This window comes from Theropithecus gelada, chromosome 10 (assembly GCF_003255815.1).
Source record: "Theropithecus gelada isolate Dixy chromosome 10, Tgel_1.0, whole genome shotgun sequence".
In the NCBI taxonomy this organism is placed as follows: domain Eukaryota; kingdom Metazoa; phylum Chordata; class Mammalia; order Primates; family Cercopithecidae; genus Theropithecus; species Theropithecus gelada.
In genome coordinates, this window is record NC_037678.1 from 61,146,447 (window position 1) to 61,170,227 (window position 23,781).

Consider the following 23,781-nt stretch of genomic DNA (forward strand, 5'->3'; position numbering starts at 1 on the left):
TACAGGCTTCTTAATTAGAGATGAATCCTTAGATTATCACAATCAAGGTGACTTAGGAACCTTGTTTTGTCACACTTAAGATGTCTCCCTGCATTTCAAGAAGCATTACGAGATTCTCAAAGTAAAACCAAAAAATTGATACTAACTAGTTTTCTAACTACATTTTTAGAAGTACACAGTAAGGATGGTGAATTTAAGCAAAAACAATAAAAAACTGTCATCATGTCATAAAATCTGTGCTTCCAGCAAGTGCTGGAAGGGACCCAAAAGATGATAGAGTTCAGCTCCCATCCTTGTTTTATTGGAGGAAAAGTGGATTCTGAAAGGGGGGAAGTCACTACCGTTGATCAACAGAACACGTCTTACTGGACAGTGAGACATTACCCCTTCTTTTTAGTGGATCATGGCAATTTGGAGATTGAGCTTTTGTTCTGTCCCCTACTCCGCTAGATCCCATTTTGACTGAATTTAGTCCTTAAAAGAGTTGTCTTTAAGAAAGATTTCTTTTGTAAGGCAAGAAAGCTCTCCTTGGCTTATTAGTAAATGTAGATGAGGGTCTTCTTATGTAGGCTGTTGTCTTTCACTCAGAGAGTTTCTCTGACGGGTGTGTTTGCCCTGCAGAAACGACGCTCGGGAAGGCAAGTAAAGCGCAGAAAATACAATGAGGACCTGGACTTCAAAGTGGTGGATGATGATGGGGAAACAATTGCTGTTCTTGGAGCTGGTCGAACGTCTGCACTCTCAGCTTCGACACTGGCCTGGCAGGCGGAGGTATGGCCTTTGCATGAGGGTACTGAGTTTGGCTGGACAGTCATTTTGACCTAGATGACAGAGTTGTTTCTTGGCCCTTTGCTAAAGCATAAGTCAGATCATTTTAACTGCTGGCTTGTAGCCTTCAAATAACTTCTTGTTGCACTGGGAATAACATTCAGACTCCTTACTGTGCTCAGCAGGACCCTCTACATCACACTCTCGCCTTGTTTCACCAAATTCTTCATTTTTTTAGATAAACAATTTTTCCCTGTCCCATTACTCTCCAGCCAAAAGACTGACTGTCTTTTAATGCATTGAACTAATAGTCCTTTTCCACCTGTAGACCTTTGCCTCTGTTCTTCCTTCTGCTTGGAATGCTTTACATGACTGGTTTATCAGTTTTGCCTAAAATGTTATCTCCTTAGAGAGATCCTTCTTGACTCTTTTATCTAAAGTAGATTCCTGCCCCTCATCCCAATGATGTTCTATTTCAGCCCCTTGTATGCTTCCTTAAAGCACTTACCACAACACAAATTGCATTTGAATGTATCTGATCTCTGATGTTGTTTTATTTGTCTCTCATTAAAAATGTGAAAGTCTTGGCCAGGCGTGGTGGCTTACACCTGTAATCCCAGCACTTTGGGGGGTCTGAGGCAGGTGGATCACTTGAGGCCAGGAGTTCGAGATCAACATGGGCAACATGGCAAAACCCCGTCTCTACAAAAAAAAAAATACAAAAATTAGCTGGGCATGGTGGTGCAGGCCTGTAATCCCAGCTACTTGGGAGATTGAGGCACAAGAATCACTTGAACCTGGGAAGCAGAGGTTGCAGTGAGCTAAGATCGCATCATTACACTTCAGCCTGGGTGACAGAGCAAGACACTGTCTCAAAAAAAAAAAAAAAAAAGAATGTAAAAGTCTTTTGTGTAATAAATAGCTGTTAAGTGGATGAGATCAAATGAACTAGTAATTACAGTTGGAACTCGGAACTCTGATTCAACAGGCTTGTATTGCGAGTCTAGATGTGCTGGGTACAGAGGCTGCACAGAAGCAAGACTGGTCAGATGTATAGGAAGACAAGGACTTAGGAGGAACTTTTCCAGCATGAACTTCATAAAGCCCCAGAAACTGAATGGCACCACAAGCTGTGATATGACAAATGGATAATCTTGGCTGGATGCTGGGGTGTAATTTGAGGGGTGGTGAGAGAGGAGGACTGAGAGATAGGAGCAGTCACAGTGTGAAGGGCCTTGAATATCACCTAAGGAATTTTGTTTTTATCATGCAGATTGGACAAGGGATAGGAGGCACTGATGTGTTGAAGCAGAGGAGTAGGACCACTGTATTTGCATTTTAGCAGTTTCTGTTGGCAGCAGTGTCAAGAAAGAAGATGATAGTATTAGCACTTGATACAGAGGCACTAGAAAGGAGAGAAGGGTTAAATGTTGAAAAGAAGGAGATCTGTGCCAAGGAGCTTATAGAGAAGAAGTGAAAAGCAAGACAAGAAACAGGCTGTGCATGTAGGAGGGGCGTTATTGCCAAGAGCACATTCTGGGACATGGCTGTCTGTTGTTATGGAGTCAACTGTTACTGACTTGGCAGAATTCACACTCTGTATGGAGTGGTAGCATCACAAATACCTGTCATTCCTCCTGGATGCTAGTGTATCTTATGGAAGCTGATAATACTTTATCTTCCTTGACTACCTTGCCTCCAACTTAAACCATTTTCATATAATTCCACATATTCTTTCACTCTATGTTTGCATAGAAAGTAGCAGGGAGCAGGGACTATTGTCCCTGTTATAACAATGAAGAAACTGAAGCCCAGAACGATCCAGGTCAGAGTTACATAGCAGCAATTAATCAGTGACTAGCATGTAAGAGTTGATTTCATGTCTCTGCTAAGGGTTATCCAACTAATGAATGTAACAGTAGGAATAATAATTTGATGTATTGTCACTATAATACTTTTCAAGCAAATATTAATATTTAAAAATAGCCCTTGCAAGACTGCCATGAGGTGATAGAATTGTATTGCTTTGTAATGGGGTTTTCATTCCTTGGGGATGTTATGGTTGGTTTGGTAGTTAAAACACTATACGGAATTTGATTTTCTCCTAGTAGCCATTTAGCCTAAGCCATTAACCATATTTCAGATGTTGTTATGACTTCTCCCCTGGCACCTGAAGGGCAGCAGTAGCTGATCTAACTAACAGAAATAGTTCAGGAAATCTTGGGCATCTTATTAAGACTCTTTTTTTTCTTCTAAGGATATAGCAAAGAGAGGGTTTATATATGGAGAAACATAAATTAGAATCTGAATTATATCTCAAAAAAATTTACCAAATTTAAGGAAGAGAGAGGCCTGATTCATGGTTTTGGCTTTGGCATTCAGAGAAGTGCGACCATGTGGGGCTGGCCTCTGAGCCAAGGCCTGGCCTAGCATGCAGGGCAGGCCACACAGCCAGTGAGGGGACTGGAGAGATCGGCTTACCGAGTGATTTTCAAAATTGGTGCTCTGTAGAGTCCTAGTTGCTGCAGAACCAAAACAGCTCCACTTAAATCTGTTTTTACATACTGGGCTTCCTGAGGAAGTTTGAACAAAGATTTCCCACGCTAACGAAAAGCCTGAAAGCCTTGAATCTCATCTAGGATTCCAGGCAATCTCAAGGCACATCCAGTGGCACAGAAAATCACCGAAGAAGAGGAAGCTTTTTCCTATATCCTTCTCCCGGAGCCCTCTGGGTGGGTGTCTGCCTGCCTGCTAGCTTTAGCTCGGGGCAGAGAAGGGGCTGGAGTCAGCACCAGAATGGCCCCACTGCCATCTCTCTGCAGATCTGTGCAGTATCTTCTCAGCATGCTCAACCCACTTCTGTGACTGCTGGCCCTTGTCCCAGCCCCAGATCACAACCTCAGCATTGGTTACCAAGTGGTGAGTTGCTAAAACATCTTTACACACGACTCACTTTAGCTCAGGAATGGCATATTATCACAGCTGTGCTTTGGGCTCTGTAGCACAATCCCGAGCTTGGGATTCAGGGGTAGAAAAGTTTCCATCCTAAATGTGACTCTTTATTTTCTTATTCTTTGTCAAACTCATTTCGGTGTCTGGAACACAAACAAACTTTTAGAGTTCTGTGGTGTATTTTATTTACAATGTATAGACTGTTGGCAAGGCTGTCTCAGTTTTTGCCTCCTGCAATTTGGGTGGTTTGTGTGATTTTGCCTTTTGGAACAGAAGGACTTGAATTTGAATAAGGCTTTGGCTCGTGGTTTTCTCCTGTGCTGTGCTCTGTGTCTGCGTACAGCGCACTCTTCTTTGATAGGCCTTTTTCTATACCTGGCAGGCTGAGCTCAGTTGTTTCCTCCCCCCAAAAGTGCCTTCCTCCTCCGAGCTGGGGATAAGTGCCCCTCCCCTTTACTCTTAGTGCACTCTAATATGTTTAACTGTCCTTGTCCTTTGGACACCTGCCAAATTTTTTGTTTCCTTCTTCTAAACCATGAGTTATGTTAGTGTAGGATTTGTATCTTTTTTTGTCCTATGTGCCTCTCAGGTAGGAGAGTTTCAATAAAATAAAATTTACATTTACTCCCAGGAACTATTCAGATGAAGTGGCACCTTCCATCCTCTGCTCGATAATGTTTTTCATTATTGTAATTATTATTCCCTAAGTCTAAATTCAGCTGGGACCCTTGTACCACTTATTCATAGCCTGTGATGGTCCTGATTTTCAGTGCCTCTGCCATACTGTTTTGATGATCACTCCTGATTGTTCCCCAGTCAGATTGCAGAGTTTTGCAAAAACAGGCATCACTTTTTAATTTATTGTAATTTTTCTTAGCATAGGTAGAACTTTATATTTCTGCTGGTTGGTAGCTAATATAAAGACCTATTAGTTGAACTTATCAAATACTTATTCAGTGAGTGAATAAATATGTTTAAAACTCATTATGGTATGAAACTGGTAATGATTTGTTTAAACCTCAACTGCTTTAAAACTCAAACTGGTATGATTTGTTTAAACCTCTGTATTAGAAAGGAAAGAGATTTTTCTTTTCTTCCAGGCTCTTGTTTCCTCCATTTCCGTATACTGGCACTTTTTCCTCACTGGTATTCATCTCTGTCTCACTTAAACCCTCAGACAGGCCTCTTTTCTGAGGCTCCTTGCTGCTATTTGGCATTGCCGTAGCTTCATGCCAGCGTGTGTGACTCGGTGCAGAAGTGTCCGTTAGGGCCCTTCATCATAAGGCTCCTATCAGCTTTGCCTGGGTGGGTAATTTCTTGAGTCTTCCCATTTCTTCACTGGGTACAACCACCAATTCCCACACTGTCTTTAGGTTGTTTCCTGTATTTGTTTCCTCTTGGTTTCTGCTGCCACCCCCTGTGCTGAGCCCAGTGTACAATTTACTGCAGCACACACTTCTGTAGTTTGCCTGCCACTATTCTCTGCTCTCCCCAGTCGGATACCAGACTAACTTTCCGAAAATATCAGGGAATTGCTGGTATTTCTCAGTCTCCTGCTCACGAAATCCAAGGTGGTTACTTTTTAACTCCCTTATTAGATCAAAACTCCTGTGTTTTCTTTTCTTTTCTTTTTTTTTTTTAAGATGTGGCCACACACTACCTGTTTACTCTCATTCCTACTCCTCATTTTGTGTAATGCTTTCAGTCTAATAAGGCAGGTTACTTAGCATGCATTCTAGATATGCATCATACATCCTGTAAGATTGTTCTTTCATCTCTCATTTCATCTTACCTTTCTCTTTGCTGTCCTCTTTTATGAGCCAGTGTTCTTTAGGGCCCAACTAAAACCTCACCTATGCTGTGAAATCCATGCTGTTTTCACTTTCTGAACTCTCATTGGACTGTAGTTACTGTTTGACCAATTAGCATTTACCCTGGGATATTTCTAAGACAGATATGTTTATTTTGTCTTCCCTGAATGAGTGTAATCCCCTTGAAATTGGGCATAAAGCTTGATACTGGTTTTGTATATTCCGTGGCACTTGATAAATACTGTGGTTTCAAACCTGATTTGCTTCTTGTTATGCTCCCTCCTTATGGTTTGCTAAATAGAGGTAAGAGAGGTAGTTGGTTGAGGTTGAAGGTAAATAGGGTTAAAAGTTTTTGAAAATTTTCCCTAAGGATAAAATATTAAGATTATATAAATCTCTGACATAAAAAGTGTATGAATTAAAATGGTCTTCTTTGAAGGATAATTTAAGGAAATTCCAAGCAGTTGAGAACAGATGGTTGTTATGGAAGTGTGTCTGGCAAGCAGATTTAGTTTATATCTGTGTGTATCTGTATACACTGAGTGTTTATACACACATGATCGTACTTATGCACAATCTCTGTTCAGAAAAAAAAAAAAAAGATTCTGATTTTCCAGTTTCCTTCCTACTTCGATGTGTATTTCGGAAATGCTGCTCCCTTTTCATTTCATTAGGATAAAATAAAAACCTGTTTTCCATATTTGGATGATCACTATTGATTCTTTAACATGAGTGCTTACCCTCTCTTTTTTAACAGTGCCAAAAAAAAAATTGAAATTTTATTTCAAACTCCTTAATTTTCACTTGAAAATTTCCTATAATGAAAAGTGTTTAAACCCTGACTTCTTTTAATATTCAAAGTCCTGTGCTTTCTTCATCCATGTATTAAAGTTTCTTTAGATTTGGTCCTAGTTAAATATTCTGAATTGTAATCAAATTCCTATCATCAGAAACCATTTTTATTCTTCATGGTAGGTAGAATAAGAAAATATTTGAAGCAATCTAGTAGTAAGGAAGAGAACTTTGTTCCTTTCAGTGTGTGTGTACATGTGTGGATGCTTGCTTGCTAGTCTGGGGTATACAGACTTAGGAGCAGGTGGGGAAAGTAGTCAGCAGTCGTGAAAGTTTACTGCTTGCCCACAGATATAACTCATATGTCACATCATTTCCAGAGCCTCTTCTAATTCGCCCAAGTGCTCTGGCTTCTGTATTCTCATAGTACTTGCTTTTTACTATTGTTACCATGTTCTATTGCAAAATCTCCTAACATTATTTATTCAGAAATATTTATTGAGCACCTACTGTATGCCAAGGACTGTCTAATTTCTGGAAATAATACCAGGGAACAAAAGAGACAGAAATTCCTGCCCTCGTGGAAAAGCCTGCAACAAATTCACAACTGGTCTCTCCTTCCAACATTTGCCACATTTTGAACCTACATGGCATGGGAGGCCAAAGGACCTAGGTCAGAACTTCCAAAGAGTAGAAGTAAATAGGGAGAGGCTATTAATAAACCTTAAATAAGAAAATTACCTAGTACATCAATGGCAGTAAATGCCATTCTAAAAATATATTAGAATAAGGATGATGCAGAATTCAGGGTGAGGATTGCAATTTTAAATAGGGTGGTCAGAGTTGCCTTCACTAAAAGTATAATATTTGAGCGAATAATAGAAGGAGGTAAAGGAGAGAGGGAGTTGTGCAGGGCAGAAGAACATCTTAGACAGAGGGAATAGTCTGTACAAAGTCCTGAGATAGAGGCATGCATGGTATGCATGAAGAATAGACAAGGATAACTGAACCATAACAGATGAGGTAGGAGGGTGGGCATGGACCCTATAGGATTTGTAGACATTGGAAGATGTTTAGTTTTACTTTGAGTTAAAAGAGAAGCCTTTTAAGCAGTGTAAGCAGAGGAATAGCTTAACAAAAAAGGTCATTCTGGATGTTATGTTGAGAATAGACTAGTGGGGCAAGAACAGAACAGGGAGACAAGTTAGGATACTCTTGAGAATAATCTGGGTGAGAAATGAAGGTGGTACAGACCAGGTTAGAAGCAATGGAGATGGTGAAAAATAGGCTGGGTTTTGGACATACTTTGAAGATAGAGCCAACAAGATTTCTAGGCCAATCAGATATGGTGTATGGAAAGGAAAGAGAAGAGTCAAGGATTACACCAAGTTTTTTTGTTTGAGTACCTGAAAGCATAGTTTACTCTAACTCAGGTGGGAGAAGACTGTAGGTAGGAGGGGTAGGAAAGAGGGGTTGGATAGGAGTTTAGTGTATGGATATTTTAAATTTGAAATACCTCTGAGATACTCAAGTGGAGATGGCGTATAGGAATTACATATATAAGGCTATTGCCAGGGGAGAGGTTCTGAGCTGGATGATGCCTGTATTTAAAACCCTGAGACTGAGTGAGATCACCAAGACAATGAATACAGATAGAAAAGAGAAGAAACCCAAAAACTAGGCCCTAGACTGCTCCAGTAATGAGAGTTAATATTGGAAAAAATATATATATAAATTGCAAAAAGCTCTTTTTAAAGGCATCATATAGCTGTGGAAGCAACGAGAATGAGATAAACTAAAATATCAGACAGTAAGGCTCATCCCTAGGTGGGCTGATGATGACTGGCTGTTTTCTTCTCTGGAGACATTTCCCAGTTCTGGGAGTGGGCTGAGGGTCAGGTTTGGCCCAAACAAAAGAGACTGTTCTGGGTAGAAGAGAAACCATCTGACGCTACTGGGGATTGAATATACAGGGCTGGTGGAATGTTTGGAAACTAAAGAAATCCCCAAAGCAAGGGGATTTCCTCAAGAGACTTCTACTGAATTCTGGGGTATCCCAGGAAGCTAGGAGTTCAGCTAGAAGGCAGATTGAAATTTCATAGTCGCCTGGTACTTAGGAGACAAAAAAATCACTAAAGGAATGGACCTACCACAGAATACTGACTCTCGCTTAAGGTGTTTGTCGGACTTTTAACCTGCGTGGGGCAGAAGACTAAAACACTAAGCTCAAAACCTCCATAGAGCATGTTTCAGGGCTCAAGAGAAAAAAGACCTGCCACTCTCACTCAGTGACCCTGGATACTCATGTTCCAAAAACAGTAAAATAAGAGGTGGATTGAATCTTAAAACAGTAACTCAGTCCTAACCCAACTCAGTCTCTGACTGGATCAAAGGGACCATACCCTCGCCCTGGTTGTCTAAGAGAAAATGGGAAATACTTGTAGTACAAAATACTGTTTGGAGCTGCCACAATTCATTTATCCACAGTGTCCAACATAAAATAAAAAATATTAGGCATTCAAAGAGGCTGGAAAAGGTGGCTAAAAATTAAGAGAATAATTATATAATAGAAGCAGACCCCAGGTGACCCAGATATTAGAGTTGGCAGGGGGAAAGAACTTTAAAATAACTATGATTAAAATGTTAAAGAAATAGAGGGGGCCAGCACAGTGGCTCATGCCTATAACCCCAGCACTTTTGGAGGCCAAGGCTGGAGTATCACTTTGAGCTTAGAATTTCGAAGCCAACCTGGGCAACATGGCAAAACCCTTCTCTACAAAAAATACAAAAATTAGCTGGGTGTGGTGGCTTGCACCTCTAGTCTCAGCTACTTGCAAGTCTGAGGCTGGAGAATCATTTGAGCCTGGGAAGTGGAGGTTTTAGTGAGGTGAGATCGCTCCATTGCACTCTTCAGCCTGGGTGACAGAGTGAGATCCTGTTTTAAAAAAAAAAATAGAGGAAAAGATGGATAAGGTGAATTTTAAAGTGAAAACTTCCAACAGAGAATTAAATCTATAAAGAGAATCAGGTAACAGTGTAGAACGAAAAATCCAGTTTATAAAATTCAAGACCAAGTGGATGGGTTTATAAGTAGATTAGATGCAGCAGAAGAGAAGATGAGTGAATATGAAGACAGATCAATGGAAAATTTCTAAAGCACATAGAGGAAAAAGAATGAATCAAACAGAGCAAAAGGTAAAAGCATGAGAGAGAGACAAGTGGGGTGCAGTTAAAAGTTCTAATGTATTTCTTTCTTTTTTTTTTTTTTTTGAGACAGAGTCTCACTCTATCACCCAAGCTGGAGTGCAGTGGTACTATCTCAGCTCACTGCAACCTCTGCCTCCTGGGTTCAAGTAATTCTCTTTCCTCAGCCTCCTAAGTAGATGGGATTACAGGTGTGCACCACCATGCCCAGCTAATTTTTGTATTTTTAGTAGAAATGGGGCTTCACTGTGTTGGCAAGGCTGGTCTCAAACTCCTGACGTCAGGTGATCCACCCACTTCGGCCTCCCAAAGTGTTGGGATTACACGTGTGAGCCACTGCACCCAGCCGAAAGTTCTAAGTATTTCTGATTGGAGTCCTAGGGATAGAGGAGATTGGAGCAGAGCAGCATTTGAAGATATAACTAATGACCAAGAATTCCTAAACTGATGGAAGATATCAACCAGTAGATTCAAAATCAGATAACTCTGAAGCAGGAAAAATACAGAAAAAGAAAACCATACTTAGGCATATCTTAAACTGTAAAAACCAAAGACTGAGAGAACATTTAAAAGCCACAAGAGAAAATCTGATGGATAATATTGTATTAAGTAGTACAATATTGAATGAATTCTTTCCTGAATTTGGGAGTAAGAAAAATACTTCACTGTCATAATTTATACTCAGAAATACAATGTAGGACCTGGCCACTACAATAAAGAGAAAGAATAAATAAAAAGTTAAAAGATTAGAAAGGGAGTAGTAAAACTTTTTTATTATTTGTAGATGACATGAGTGCATATGTAGAAAATTGAACAGAATGTACTAACAAATCATTATAAATAATAAATGTAGATTTAGTTAAGTTGCTGGATACAAAGACAATATGCAAATACATGAGTTTTTTATTTCTGTAAACTAGCAACATAACATCAGGAAAGGATAATTATTAAATCCCATTTGTAATAGCATCAGGGTATCAGATACCCTGGAATAACTCAAAAAAATACACAAGCTGTCTATTCTAAAAACATTGCTGTGAAAAAAGAAGACCTAAACAAATAGATGTAGCACATACGGGGTTTTGCTTTGCTTTGTTTTGTTTTGTTTGTGAGATGGAGTCTCACTCTGTCACTCAGGCTAGAGTGCAGTGGCGTGATCTTGCTCACTGCAACCTCTACCTCCCGGGTTCAAGCAATACTCCAGTGTCCCAAGTACCTGGGACTATAGGCATGCGTCACCACACCCAGCTAATTTTTGTATTTTTAGTAGAGACAGGGTTTCGCCGTGTTGGCCAGGCTGGTCCCGAGCTCCTGACCTCAAGTGATCCACCTGCCTCGACCTCCCAAAGTGCTGGGATTACAGCCATGAGCCACCACGCCCAGCTACATACGGGTATTTAATACTGCTAAGATGTTTATAATTCAAATCCAGTCAAAAACTAAGCAGGGCGTTTTTTAATTGGTGGAAATGTATGTGAAAATGCTGAAGACCTATCTAGCATAACCTGAGACAGTCATGAAAAAGAACTAAATTGGAAAGTTTAACTGTAAGACTTTGTAATCAGGCTATAGGAATTAAGATGGGGCAGTATTGCCGTAAGGATAGTCAAATAGATCAGCTGAACAAAATAGAGCTACCTTGTCCAGTATGGACGCTATCAGCCACATGTGCCTATTGAGTGCTTGAAATGTAGCTAGTTTGAATTAAGATGTGCTATAAATATAAAATACCATATTTTGAAGACTTGGTATCAAATGACTATTAAAATTTTGTTAAATTTTTTAGTTGATTACACATTGATAATATTTTAGATATATTGGTTTAAGTGAAATATATTATTAAAATTATTTGCACCTGTTTCTTTTTACTTTTTTAGTGTGGCTACTAGAAAATTTTAAATTACATTTAAAATTAAATGACATTACATTTAAATTTAAAGTTTGACTAAAATAAAAATTACAATTTACATTTGTAGCTTAATGACATTGGTGACAACACAGATTTCTTAAACAGCACACAAAAACACTATTCATAAGAGAAAAGATTGATAAAATGGATTATATAGAATTTCTGTTCATCAGAAGACACATTAAGGGATTGAAAAGGCAAACCATAGACTGGTAGAAAATGTTTGTAATCTGTGTATCTGAGAGAGGACTCTTATTTAAAATAATTCTTGAAAATAAATTAAAAAGAATAATTTATAAAATAGGCAAATGACCTGAATAGGAGGTTCACAAAAGAGGATATCCAAATGACCAGTAAGCGTATGAAAAGAGGCACAGCATCCTCTGTTATCAGGAAAATGTGAATTAAAGAGACAACACTACACATCCACCAGAATGGCTAACATGCTAAAGACTGACAATATCAGGTCACCCAGAACTCCCATACCTTGCTGGTAGGTGTCAAAATTTTTACAATCACTGAGAAAATTTTTGACAATATTATTTATTGATTGATAATATTTATTAAAATTAGTCATCTACCTACCCCATGACCCAGTATTTCTACTGCTAGTTATATATCCAAGATAAATTAGCATATTTTTCCACCAAAAGACATAATTTATATGAATTTCTTGTGTAATACAAAAATTGGAAGCACACCAAATATTCCTCAACAGTAGAGTGGATAGTGTATTTATATTACAAAATACTACACAGTGTTAAAAAAGAATGAACTATTTACTGTACGATTCAGTTTACATGAGGTTTAATAATACACAAAACCAGTCTATGGTGGTAGAAGTCTGAATATTGGTTACTTATGGGGGGACAGGATTTTTCAGAGTGTTGGAAAAATTATGTAACTTGATCTTGAGTGGTAGTTATATAAGTGCATATGTGTATGTAAAAATTCAAGATGTACACTTGAGATTTCTGCATACTATAAGTATGCCATACCTCAATAACTAAGCATTATGTTAGCATGCCTGATAGTTCCTTGATGGCTAAGACTAGACATATCTCATTTACTTCTGTAAGACCAGTGCATAAACTAAAAGCACTCCATAAATAATGTGGGATAAAAATTTAGGAAGGAAATGAGGTAGGAAGCTGGTTCATTAGTCTAGTTTCTCTTAATCTAGCACCTGTTCACTGCCCACTTGCCATAGTCAGACTTTAGTTAGTTGGCTGCAAGATCAGTGGTCGTGGTCCTTGCTGCTCGTTAAAGTACACCTGGCTTTGGCCCTTTGCTGTTACCATCCTGACAGTGTATAAGTCTGAGTTTATGGAGCAGGGGGAGACTTCTTAAATTAAGTGATGTAAATCAAGAAAAATAGCTGTCTCCACTCTGTGGCCTCAGAGAGTTTGACACTTTATTTCCTCGCTGTATTTCCTTCTTTCTTTTCCTCTTCCTTGTTATTCAGCATTCAACAAATACCTATTGATTATGCATTTCGTCGTCTAGCTATGTCGGTATATAAAACAAGGATCCCTGCCCTCTGAAGGTTTATGTAGTAAAGGGAGAAGACAGCAATAAACAGTGAACTGCCACCTCCTCCCTGCCACCTATCTATGTTTAGGAACCAAGCAGAACAAATACTTAAACAGAGAAACAAAACCATAGTCTGTATTCGCACCGCTTTCTTCTATTGTATGGTAATTATAGTTTATTTGCCTTCCTGTTGAGTGGTGAGAAGGGATGTGTGTGGTTTTGGATTAACTTCTGCATGGCATCTGGCACAATGCCATGTGTCTGAGAGAGCTTAGTAAATATTTGTAACCTTTGGGAGCATCTGCCTGTGCTTACTGATTTCCATAATTCTTTTCTGCCATGTGCCTTCCTCATTTCTTTTAACCCATCATCACTTTCCTGGGAAAAGCTTGATTTAAGATCTGAAGAGATGTTTTCTATAATTTTATGGCTTTACGCCCTAGAATGGGTAGACTGAAGGTATACAAATCACCTTTCTGGGACGTTCCAGCCAGGAACCCAGAATACTGAATTTGGCAATTACGTTGTTGTGATGAGTGTTCTTTTCATATGGTGTTTTAAGTTTCATATTGTAATAGATCTGAAAAGGTCACTGTGCATACGAAACCACTAAGAAATAATGCTGCTCGAGGTTCTAGAAAGAGTGTTAAACATTCAGGGTTTTTTAACTATAAATATTCTGTAGAAAGAGATTTCATGGAGACGTGGAGCACAGAAGTGTTGATGTTTATCTAGGGTAAAAAGGAATATGTTTTCAGTTGGGATTTACATTCAAAGGATGATCCGTGAAATAGCCTTTTCCAGCTACAAAAGGGGAAAGATGGTACAATTTTAATAGAGAAAAATTATACCTTAATTTTGAGTAGTATGTGAAAACATTTTTCCCACAGTAATACTATTTTATCTTGCCACTGATCCAGTGAGATATGTATTTTTAACTCCTATTTTAATAGATTTGAAGACTAGGAGGTATTGATTTGCCTAAAGTCAATAGCTGGTAGCTATTAGAACTAATTTTAAGACCCCAGACTCAGAACTTTCTGAAAATTTTATGCATCAACACGTAGGTAGTTTTGCAAAGAAGGTAAGTCCGAGACCAATTTTAAGCATGTTAAATGCAGATCTGAAATTGAATCTGAAAAACATCTCTGGTCTTGTAATATAGTTGTGTCCAGAGCTTAGAAGCCACCACCACTTTGAATTCTAGGTTTGTAAAATGTTTGTGACCTTTTGACCACTCTGTGGCCTGACAGGAGGCCTTGGTACTCAAAGGTGAACTTTTGAATGAAGTAGTACCTATTGTAGTATTTCTTATAGAATTGTTTTCTTGGATTCTGTGGTTCCAGCAGTTTTCTTTTTTTTTTCATCTTTGTCCCCAGGAGCCTCCAGAAGATGATGCAAACATCATTGAGAAGATCCTGGCATCTAAGACTGTCCAGGAGGTTGGTGGCTCGTGTTTCTCGCTTTTATGTCATTAGCACAGATTACATCTTCTATGAAGAGATTTTTGGCTAGAGAACCTAGAATGACCGTTATTGGCTGGAGTGAGAGCTAGGCAAGAATATTGTCTGGCTAGCCAACACTTATTTTTACCCCTATAGAGCATTTTAGGACATAAAACTCTTAAAATATCTAGAATGGCTCAAGCTAATGATTTCCTCCATTCTGATCCTAGCAAAAGGCATATATCCCTTAGCTGCTGTAGCCCACCAGAATTTAGCGGAGAGCCAAGAAGAAGAGATGGAAAAAAAGTTGTAATGGAGGCTAGGTTCAGTGGCTCATGCCTATAATCCCAACACTTTGGGAGGCCAACATCGGAGGATTGCTTGAGCCCAGTAGTTCAAGACCAGCCTGGGCAACATAGTGAGACCTTGTCTCTATTTAAAAAATATATATATATACACACACACACACACACCCCTATATGAGTCCTAATGGAGATGTTGTGGGGGTTCTTTTCTTCAGACATCTCAGGGCCATTGTAGGAATCACCTAGAGGAAATTCCTGGAGTGGTAGAGTATGTTGATGCTGGTGAGAGCATGGCTTCCTCTTCAAGTATTTATGAAAGTAAACTTCCTTACTTGGAGAGTGAATTGGCGTTTCAGAAGTGAGGCGTTAGGGGGACACCAGAGATGAATGTAGTCACTTCCATACCAGGCTCTGGTCCTGACATTTCTCAAGAGACCTGGGCCAGTTTGGGTTTATCAGCTGAGTGCCGTCCCAGCCTAGACCTTGGAAGGACAGCACGAAGATCAATTTTTTACCTTACAGCTCTGTATTCCACCTTTGGAAAACCTGACCAATAGGTATCAGGAAAAGGCCTGGGAAAATGAAAATATGCTCAAGAAATCTTTATGGAAATCAGGCAGAGATGTTGATTACCTGTTTTCTTTTGGCTCAATAAGGGTGATCTGCCTGGGATCTGGACTGATAACTGCTTGCTATTTGTTACAGGTTCACCCAGGAGAACCTCCATTTGACTTGGAGCTGTTCTACGTTAAGTATAGAAATTTGTACGTCTATTTAAAGTATTCTCTGTATTTGGGTTTTATATGAATAAAACTTTCTTTCTCTTGTGACTTTATTACCTACTGCATCTTCAGAGTCTTGCCTCTAAGGCATGACCCACAGGTCTTGGCTGACCAAAGTTTACCTTAGGCAGTAACACTCAATTATAGCTGCACACAGAATTACCTGGAGAGCTTTTTTAAACCACTGAAGCCCTTGTTCCACCCAAGACCATCGACTCAGACTCAGTGGGGCCCAAGGATTGTTGTTTTTTTAAAACTCCTTGGGCAATTCTCATATGCAACCAGGGTAGAGAACCACTCTCCTGTAGCATATGCTCTTTTCCCCTCTTACATTTTTTCGTTTCTGCTACAGCCCACTTTCACTAACGTGTGTTAATGATAACCTGCCCACACCTGCACTGCCTCTGTTCTTGGCCAGTTTCTCTAGAAGCTGCAGAGAGATCAGTTGCTTGGAATTACTCCATTTTGTTTTGTTTTCTGTTGTTGCCCTTAAGAGGAAGGTCTTTCTAAGCCCAATCTGCAGCAGTTGCACAATAAACCATTTTACTATTTCTGTGTTAGATGGTCACCCTGTTTATTGAACACCTTAAAGCTCAATCATTTGCTAGTTATGTGCTTGCCTGACAATTTGTATGTCTTTGGATAGTTCCTACTTACATTGTAAATGGGCCACAATGGAAGAGCTCGAAAAGGATCCTCGCATCGCACAGAAGATCAAGCGATTTAGGAATAAACAAGCCCAGATGAAGCACATTTTTACGGAGGTGAAGCAATATTTACTGACTCATTTGACTGCTGCTTTTCTTGCAGCAGTAAATACTGTGTTTATGTTTCTGAGTCCAAGTTAAAGTCCTATACAGATCTGTTACTCAAGTCAAATTGATAAATGTGTGCTGATTTGCAACAAAACTAGTCTAGATTCAAGTCAAAGAGAAGTATCCACCAAAGTTCAGGATCAAACCTTATAAACTGACAAGTCATAAGAGCATGCATCTTGGTGTGAATACTAATAAATAGCTAGAGTGAGAGGAATATGCACACAATTCTTTCATCCCTGCTCCCTCAACCCCCCACAACCCAAAAAGGACATTTCAGAAGGTCCTAAAATTTGAATGTAAAAAAAAAAAAAAAAAAAAATCTAAAAGTGTGAGAAAGTAAACAATTTTATTTATGTAAACTTGGGAATTTCTAAATATTGTACCTACAGCAAGAGGAAGGACTGATGGATTTTAATATTAAACAAATCTGTAAGTGCTATATATCAGAAAATGCCACAAACCTTAACCTTAATGTGTTATTCTTGGAATAAAGTCTAAACCCTATAATATAGCCTACATAGCCCTTTGTGTCTGTTTTCTGATCTATTCCTAAAGCAGTGGTTTTTCCTTGGCTGAGAATAGAGGAAACTGTGCTGGGGTATATAGAAATAATGCAACAAGAGTTCATATTTTTGTGGAAAGGAAAGGCTCTTGAGAATATTGGAACACATGAAATTAAGGAGGAATAATACTGAAGAGTAGTTCCTATAACACTGCCTTTGGTCTTGACCTATTCAACATATTTATTAGTAACTTGGGTAAATATTTTTGTGATATAAATAGTAACTTAGTTTTGAGTAGAGCTTTATATCCATTATTTCCAGCTGCTTTATGAGGTAGCTAAAGCATACGTCGGGGAAACTCAGGCTCCAAGAGCCTGCAACTTCCCACATGCACAGACGTAGACTCCTGACTAAATCCTAACTCCTGAAGACCCAGGAGACGTCCTAAGCAGACCCAATACTGGGAGGATAAATGACAGAATCAGCCTGGGTTTGCCTGGACAGGCTAGGATGAATAAATGTAGGAATAAATGTAATATCCTACATTGTTCTTGGAATCTTTCTAGTTTTGAAGTGAGGAAAATGACTGGGTAGCAGTTCTAGGGAGAAAAGACATTGCCAGTTTAAGTAACTACACATTTATTGTGTGTCAAGAGTAGGAAGTGGCTGCTTAAAAAGTAAACTAATCCTACTAATCCTGGACTGCACCAATAGAACAGTCCTGCTGTACCAGGCTCTTTTCATTCCTAAATGTTAGGTTCATTTGGGTACCAGGATTCAGCGAGGGACTTTGCAAAACCTGAGGGCAGCTGCAAGAGGACTGTCACGGTGGGAATGGGGCATAGGTGGAGAGCGGACTGCACAATGCTAAGAGCCTGGGCTCTGCAGTCAAACTGCCCCTCCCAGCCCACCCTCACACACATCTGGGTGGCCTCAGGCCGTGGCATAAGCTCCTTCAAACTCAGTATCATAGGAAAAAGGCAGGACTCCTGATAGAATCAGCCTCACAGAGTACCTGCAAGGATTAGGTGATAATTTTCTTGCCATTTTCAGCTTTATTGGAGTATAATTGACATGTATATTTAAGGTATACAACTTGATGTTTTAATATATGTGTACATTGTAAAATAATCACTATAGTCCAGCTAGTGAGCATATCCATCACCTCACATAGTTAGGGGATTTTTTTCTTTCTTTTTTCCCACCTTAGGGTGAGAACACTTAAGATTTATCCTCTTAGAAAATTTCAAATGTATAATACAGTATTTTTAACTGTCATCACCATTCTATACATTAGGTCTCCAGAATTTATTCATCCTGAATAACTGAAATTTTATACCCTTTGACCGGTGTCTTCCTCCCCATTTACCCCTCCCTTTCATCCCTGGCAACCTCCATTTTACTCTCTGCTTCTACGAGTTTGATTATTTTATGTTCCACATATAAGTGAGATCATAACACTTATCTTTGTTTTTGTGTGTCATTTTTATTTTACTTTGTATAACATCCTCCAGGTTCATCCATGTTGTTGCAAATGATGGGATTTCCTTCTTTTTTTTTTTTTTGAGATGGAGTCTTGCTCATCGCCCAGGCTGGAGTGCAGTGGCACGATCTCGGCTCACTGCAAGCTCCGCCTCCCGGGTTCACACCATTCTCCTGTCTCAGCCTCCCGAGTAGCTGGGACTACAGGCGCCCGCCACCACACCCGGCTAATTTTTGTATTTTTAGCAGAGACAGGGTTTCACTGTGTTAGCCAGGATGGTCTCGATCTCCTGGCCTCATGATCTGCCCACCTCAGCCTCTCAAAGTACTGGGATTACAGGCGTGAGCCACCGCGCCCGGCCGGAATTTCCTTCTTTTTTAAAGCTGAATGATATTCTGTTGTGTGGATATATACATCCCACTTTCTTTATCCATTCATCCCTTGATGGACACTTAGGTTGTTTCTGTATCTTGACTGTTATTAATAATAAAGGACACAATGTTTATAGCAGTGTTTAGCTCATAGGCACTATTCCATAAATATTAGCTTTTCGTATCGTTAAGATGGAAATGGTATATGAAGAACTGTTGAACAAACGGGGTTTTTTTTTAACCCAAATAGGGAGGAGATTGCTGAAGAGCCTAAACAGAGAGGAAAGAATCAAATTACTTATTGCTGCTCTAGAGGAAGCAGTTCACACCAATGAGCAACAGTTATAAGGAAGGAAGTTAAGTTATAATTTACTAATGATAAAGATCATGATACTACTACTAAAGAGGTAGAGATAAAGCTGTTTCGACAGTGAATCAGGTCTTGGAGGGTAGTAAATTTCTTAATTGGGAATAATTGAATCTGAGAGGTTTGCCAGGGATGTTGTAAAAAGTAGCCTGCATTGATTAGACGATGAAACTAGATAGCCCTAAAAGTGCCTTTCAGCCTAAGTGTCAGTAAGAGCTCTCCAGCACTCCTGGAGGAGGACTTCGGCTTCTGGGTAAGAAAGACCTGGGTGAACGGTCCAGGTAACAAAGCTCCATGAACTTGGTCGCACTACTTAATATCTCTGAGTCGGTTTCCTAATCTGTAAGGTAATTATAGTACCTACTCCGTGAGGTAGTTTTGGAGCTTAAATGAAAGTGCTTAGCATTACTTTGGACATACATTAAATATTTCTGTATGTTCTTGTTGTTTTGTAGGTAAGCATTTTTTGAAGCATAATGTGCATAAAGATAAAGTGTACATCTCCATGAATTTTTACAATGTAAACACATTTATGTAACTACTACCTAGATCAGCAAATAGAACATTGTCAGCACCCAGGAAGCTTCCCTCATGCCCCCTTCCAATGTTAGCTATTGTTGTTATTAAGAAGAAAAAGAGGCTGGGCGCGGTGGCTCAAGCCTGTAATCCCAGCACTTTGAGAGGCCAAGACGGGCGGATCACGAGGTCAGGAGATCGAGACCATCCTGGCTAACACAGTGAAACCCCGTCTCTACTAAAAAATACAAAAAAAAACTAGCCAGGCGAGGTGGCGGGCGCCTGCAGTCCCAGCTACTCGGGAGGCTGAGGCAGGAGAATGGCGTAAACCCGGGAGGCAGAGCTTGCAGTGAGCTGAGATCCGGCCACTGCACTCTAGCCTGGGCGACAAGAGCGAGACTCTGTCTCAAAAAAAAAGAAGAAGAAAAAGAAACCGTAATTCCTAGTTGCCAAGGACTATGTTTGAAATAAGGACCAGTAAGGAAAAGGGAACCCTTCTGCTGATTTTTGTACATTGCTATAATGACCAACAGGGAATTATTACCTGGCTAGGGTGTAGCCTCTAAGATGGTTGGATCCTTTAAATTTAGTCATGGAGAGCAGGATTTGGAGACATTGAATAAATGCCTGTGACTTTTATTATTAAGCAAACCCTTTCTTTTTGTGTTTATTGATAGGGCCCAGAGTAGGGGTCACTTAGAGATAATACCCTAGGTGTTGGATTTGAGGGAAGGGGACACACTTCCTAACTGTTCTCCTCTGTCTGTGTTAGCCTGATGAAGACTTGTTCAATCCAGACTATGTAGAAGTTGATCGCATCTTGGAGGTGGCCCACACCAAGGATGCAGAAACAGGGGAGGTGGGTATTTGCCTCTCCTAAAGCATCTTCCCTTCTTTCCACGTATTTCACTTGTTTTAACATGTGGCCTTTGTCGTAATGGTATTCCTGTCTAGTCATTTAGGGTGGTTTTTCAGAGGTTGGCAGATATGACTGACTCCTTTAATCTAATAGAACATTAAGTTTCTTTCCTGTTTTCCTACCAGGAGGTAACACATTACCTGGTGAAGTGGTGCTCACTACCATATGAGGAAAGCACATGGGAGCTAGAGGAAGATGTGGATCCTGCAAAAGTTAAAGAATTTGAATCTCTTCAAATTCTCCCTGAAATTAAGCATGTGGTAAAGTAATCTTGTCTCTCTCTGACACTTCTCAGAACATGCAATTTTATGAACTTTGCAATCATGGAAGTTCACGTGGCTGTGTTCCTAAGTGGTTTCTGTGGTATTTTACCTTTGTTACTTGTCATTGAACCCGCAATTCAGTGTTTTCCTCCCCAGATCGAACTTTGCCAGCACCCTGGTCACCTTTAGGTCTCAGGTCTATTTTGATGTATGTGACATTTAAGAAGCTTTGATATTGGCTTAGAATTCTTGGTGTGTGGCTGTTATATGGAGTCAGTAAAATAAAATTTGTAAGAAATGGCTGGTATGCAAGAGAAGCTCAGTAGTATCTTTCCTGTTTCTTATCTCTTCATCAGCTACCTCTTTTCTTTGATTTTCCCTTCTTCACTCAACTGGAATATTATTAAGCGGAAGAACTGCCTTTATCTGCAGATCCCTGTAACGCCCACAGAGAGAACATAGGTTTTTGATAAACATTATTGAATCTATTTGTTTTTCTGATTCTGGATTATTGCCACTCAACTGCCAAGATCTCCCAGGGCGCCTGAGAAGTATATAAATTATCCAACAATTGAGGAAGAGTTGGGATCAGAACTTTTATTTATTTTTTTATTTTGAGATGGAGTCTTGGTCTGTTGCTGGAGTGCAGTGGCACAATCTTAGCTCACTGCAACCTCCGTCTCCCGAGTTCAAGCAATTCTCTTGCCTTGGCCTCCTAAGTAGCTAGGAATATAAGCGCTTGCCACCACGCCTGGCTAATTTTTGTATGTTTTTAGCAGAGATGGTGTTTCACCATGTTAGGCTTGTCTTGAACTCCTGGCTTCAGGTGATCCACCTGTCTTGGCCTCCCAAATTGCTGGGATTACAGGCGTGAGCCACCACACCCGGGCCAGAGCTTTTATTAAGGTGTAACTAACTTGAAAAGAGAATCAGTTGTTAAAGAATATGGCTGTAGGCTGGAATGATAGTTTCTGTTTAAAAAAGAAAAATTGCCATTTTTATATGAAAAACTCTTATCTAGTTCCTTATTAATATTATTTGTTGCTTTTACATCACTGGAAGGTTGATACTCAGAACATTAAACTTAGGTCCCTGTAGGAGTCCATTCAAGAGCAGTGTTTCGTTTTTGTTTTTTTGGCATATGAAAGGTAGATAGAGGTGTCTTGAGATGCAGAACTGTGTAGAAACTTACATAGTTCATAGTGCTTTGATTACATGGTTGATTATTTTTCTTTCAACCTTCTCCTGTATATACTGTTTTCTGCTTTTAATTCAACTTGTCAGTCATCAGTTAAGCATTTGCTATAGGTTGATGCTTGTGTGAGATATGTTAAGAAACAAGGTACAGGCCCTGCCCTCAGGAGCTCACAGTCTAATGGAAGAAGCATGTGTGTACATGGATAAATAAATACAGCACCAGGCTAATTGTGGTATGTGGCATAATGCAGTGACGGACCAGACAGAGAACAGGGAGAGTTTCATTCTGAAGCTAATTGTAAGTTATTATCTAGAAGCAATCAGGATTCCTACCCATTCTCTCAGCCTGACTCCTACTTAGTTCCCCCAACCTATACATTACTCAGAAGGTAATAACTATAGTTTGAAACCAGCCTTGGGACAATGAGATTTACCACTGTCCTCATTAGTATCCATGTTATGCTCCTAAAACATCGTTCTCTATCTATTATGCTATTTGCTTTCCTCTCTAGGAGCGGCCTGCTTCAGACTCCTGGCAGAAACTCGAGAAATCTCGCGAGTATAAGAACAGTAACCAGCTCCGGGAATACCAGCTGGAGGGGATGAACTGGCTTCTTTTTAACTGGTATAACAGGTACGGAACCAAAACCAGCCCAGATGTTTGTACCCAGAGGCATATTATTGCCTTAGCCTGGAAAACCTAGAGTCGCAGTTGCAGACTGGTGAGAGGGAGCAGCATGGCCATCAATTTAGGGTGGTAATCTTTGCACATTAATCATCCAAGACTAATTTTATTTTTGTCAGTTGTTTCTCCAACCAAAAGGAATGACATCATTGACTTTGTGCCCCTTTTTTTGGCCAGCCATACCAAAAGGTTGGGCTCAATCTAGATGAAACAAAATCCAGAAGATCCTTTAAAGCTGTTTTCTATTTCTAAATCCTTAACCAAAAAAAAAAATACATATATATATATATATATATGGGAATATACAGCTATACAAAAATGTTTAAATATTTTAAAACTTCTTGATTCTTTGTAATAACACTTAAGAGTCAAAAAGTTTTAAAAAAATTGAAAGTTCATACAGTAAAAAAGTTACAGTAAGCTAGGGTTAATTTATTGAAGAAAAAATATTTTTAAATAAATTGAGTGTAGCTTTAGTGTACAGTATTTATAATGTCTACGGTGGTGTGCAGTAATGTCCTCGGCCTTCACATCACCCACCACTCACTCACTGATTCACCCAGAGCAACTTTCAGTCCTGTAAGCTCCATTCATGGTAAGTGCCCTATATAGGTATACCTTTTTTGTTTTTGTTTTTTAATGTTTATCTTTAGTTCTAGGGTACATGTGCTGGATAGGCAGGTTTGTTATGTAGGTAAATGTGTGCCATGGTGGTTTGCTACAGCTATCAACCTATCACCTAGGTATACCATTTTATTTTTTTATTTTTATTTTTGTCAAAACAGAGCCTCGCTCTGTCACCCAGGCTGGAGTGCAATGGTGCGATCTCAGCTCACTGCAGCCTCTGCCTCCTGGATTCAAACGATTCTTCTGCCTCTGCCTCCCTAGTAGCTGGGATTACAGACACCTGCCACCTTGCCTGCTAGTTTTTGTATTTTTAATAGAGATGGGGTTTCACTGTGTTGGCCAGGCTGGTCTCGAACTTCTGACCTCAGGTGATCTGCCTGCCTTGGCCTCCCAAAATGTTGGGATTACAGGTGTGAGCCACCACGCCTGGCCAGGTATACCATTTTAAATCTATATTTTGCTCTATTTTTACTTTGTCTTTTCTGTGTTTAGATACACAAATACTATTGTGTTACAATTGCCTATAGTATT

General features: G+C 39.6%; 1 protein-coding gene across 1 annotated transcript in view; it reads left to right on the forward strand.

The window, feature by feature from the left end:
- CHD6 (chromodomain helicase DNA binding protein 6) overlaps window positions 1-23,781 on the forward strand; it is a 214,427-nt gene that overhangs the window by 99,004 nt on the left and 91,642 nt on the right. The window contains exons 5-11 of the mRNA XM_025399445.1: window positions 622-771; window positions 14,349-14,411; window positions 15,425-15,483; window positions 16,148-16,265; window positions 20,332-20,418; window positions 20,604-20,738; window positions 22,451-22,572. Coding sequence (XP_025255230.1) covers window positions 622-771; window positions 14,349-14,411; window positions 15,425-15,483; window positions 16,148-16,265; window positions 20,332-20,418; window positions 20,604-20,738; window positions 22,451-22,572 — 734 coding nt within the window. The remainder of the gene's footprint in view (window positions 1-621; window positions 772-14,348; window positions 14,412-15,424; window positions 15,484-16,147; window positions 16,266-20,331; window positions 20,419-20,603; window positions 20,739-22,450; window positions 22,573-23,781) is intronic.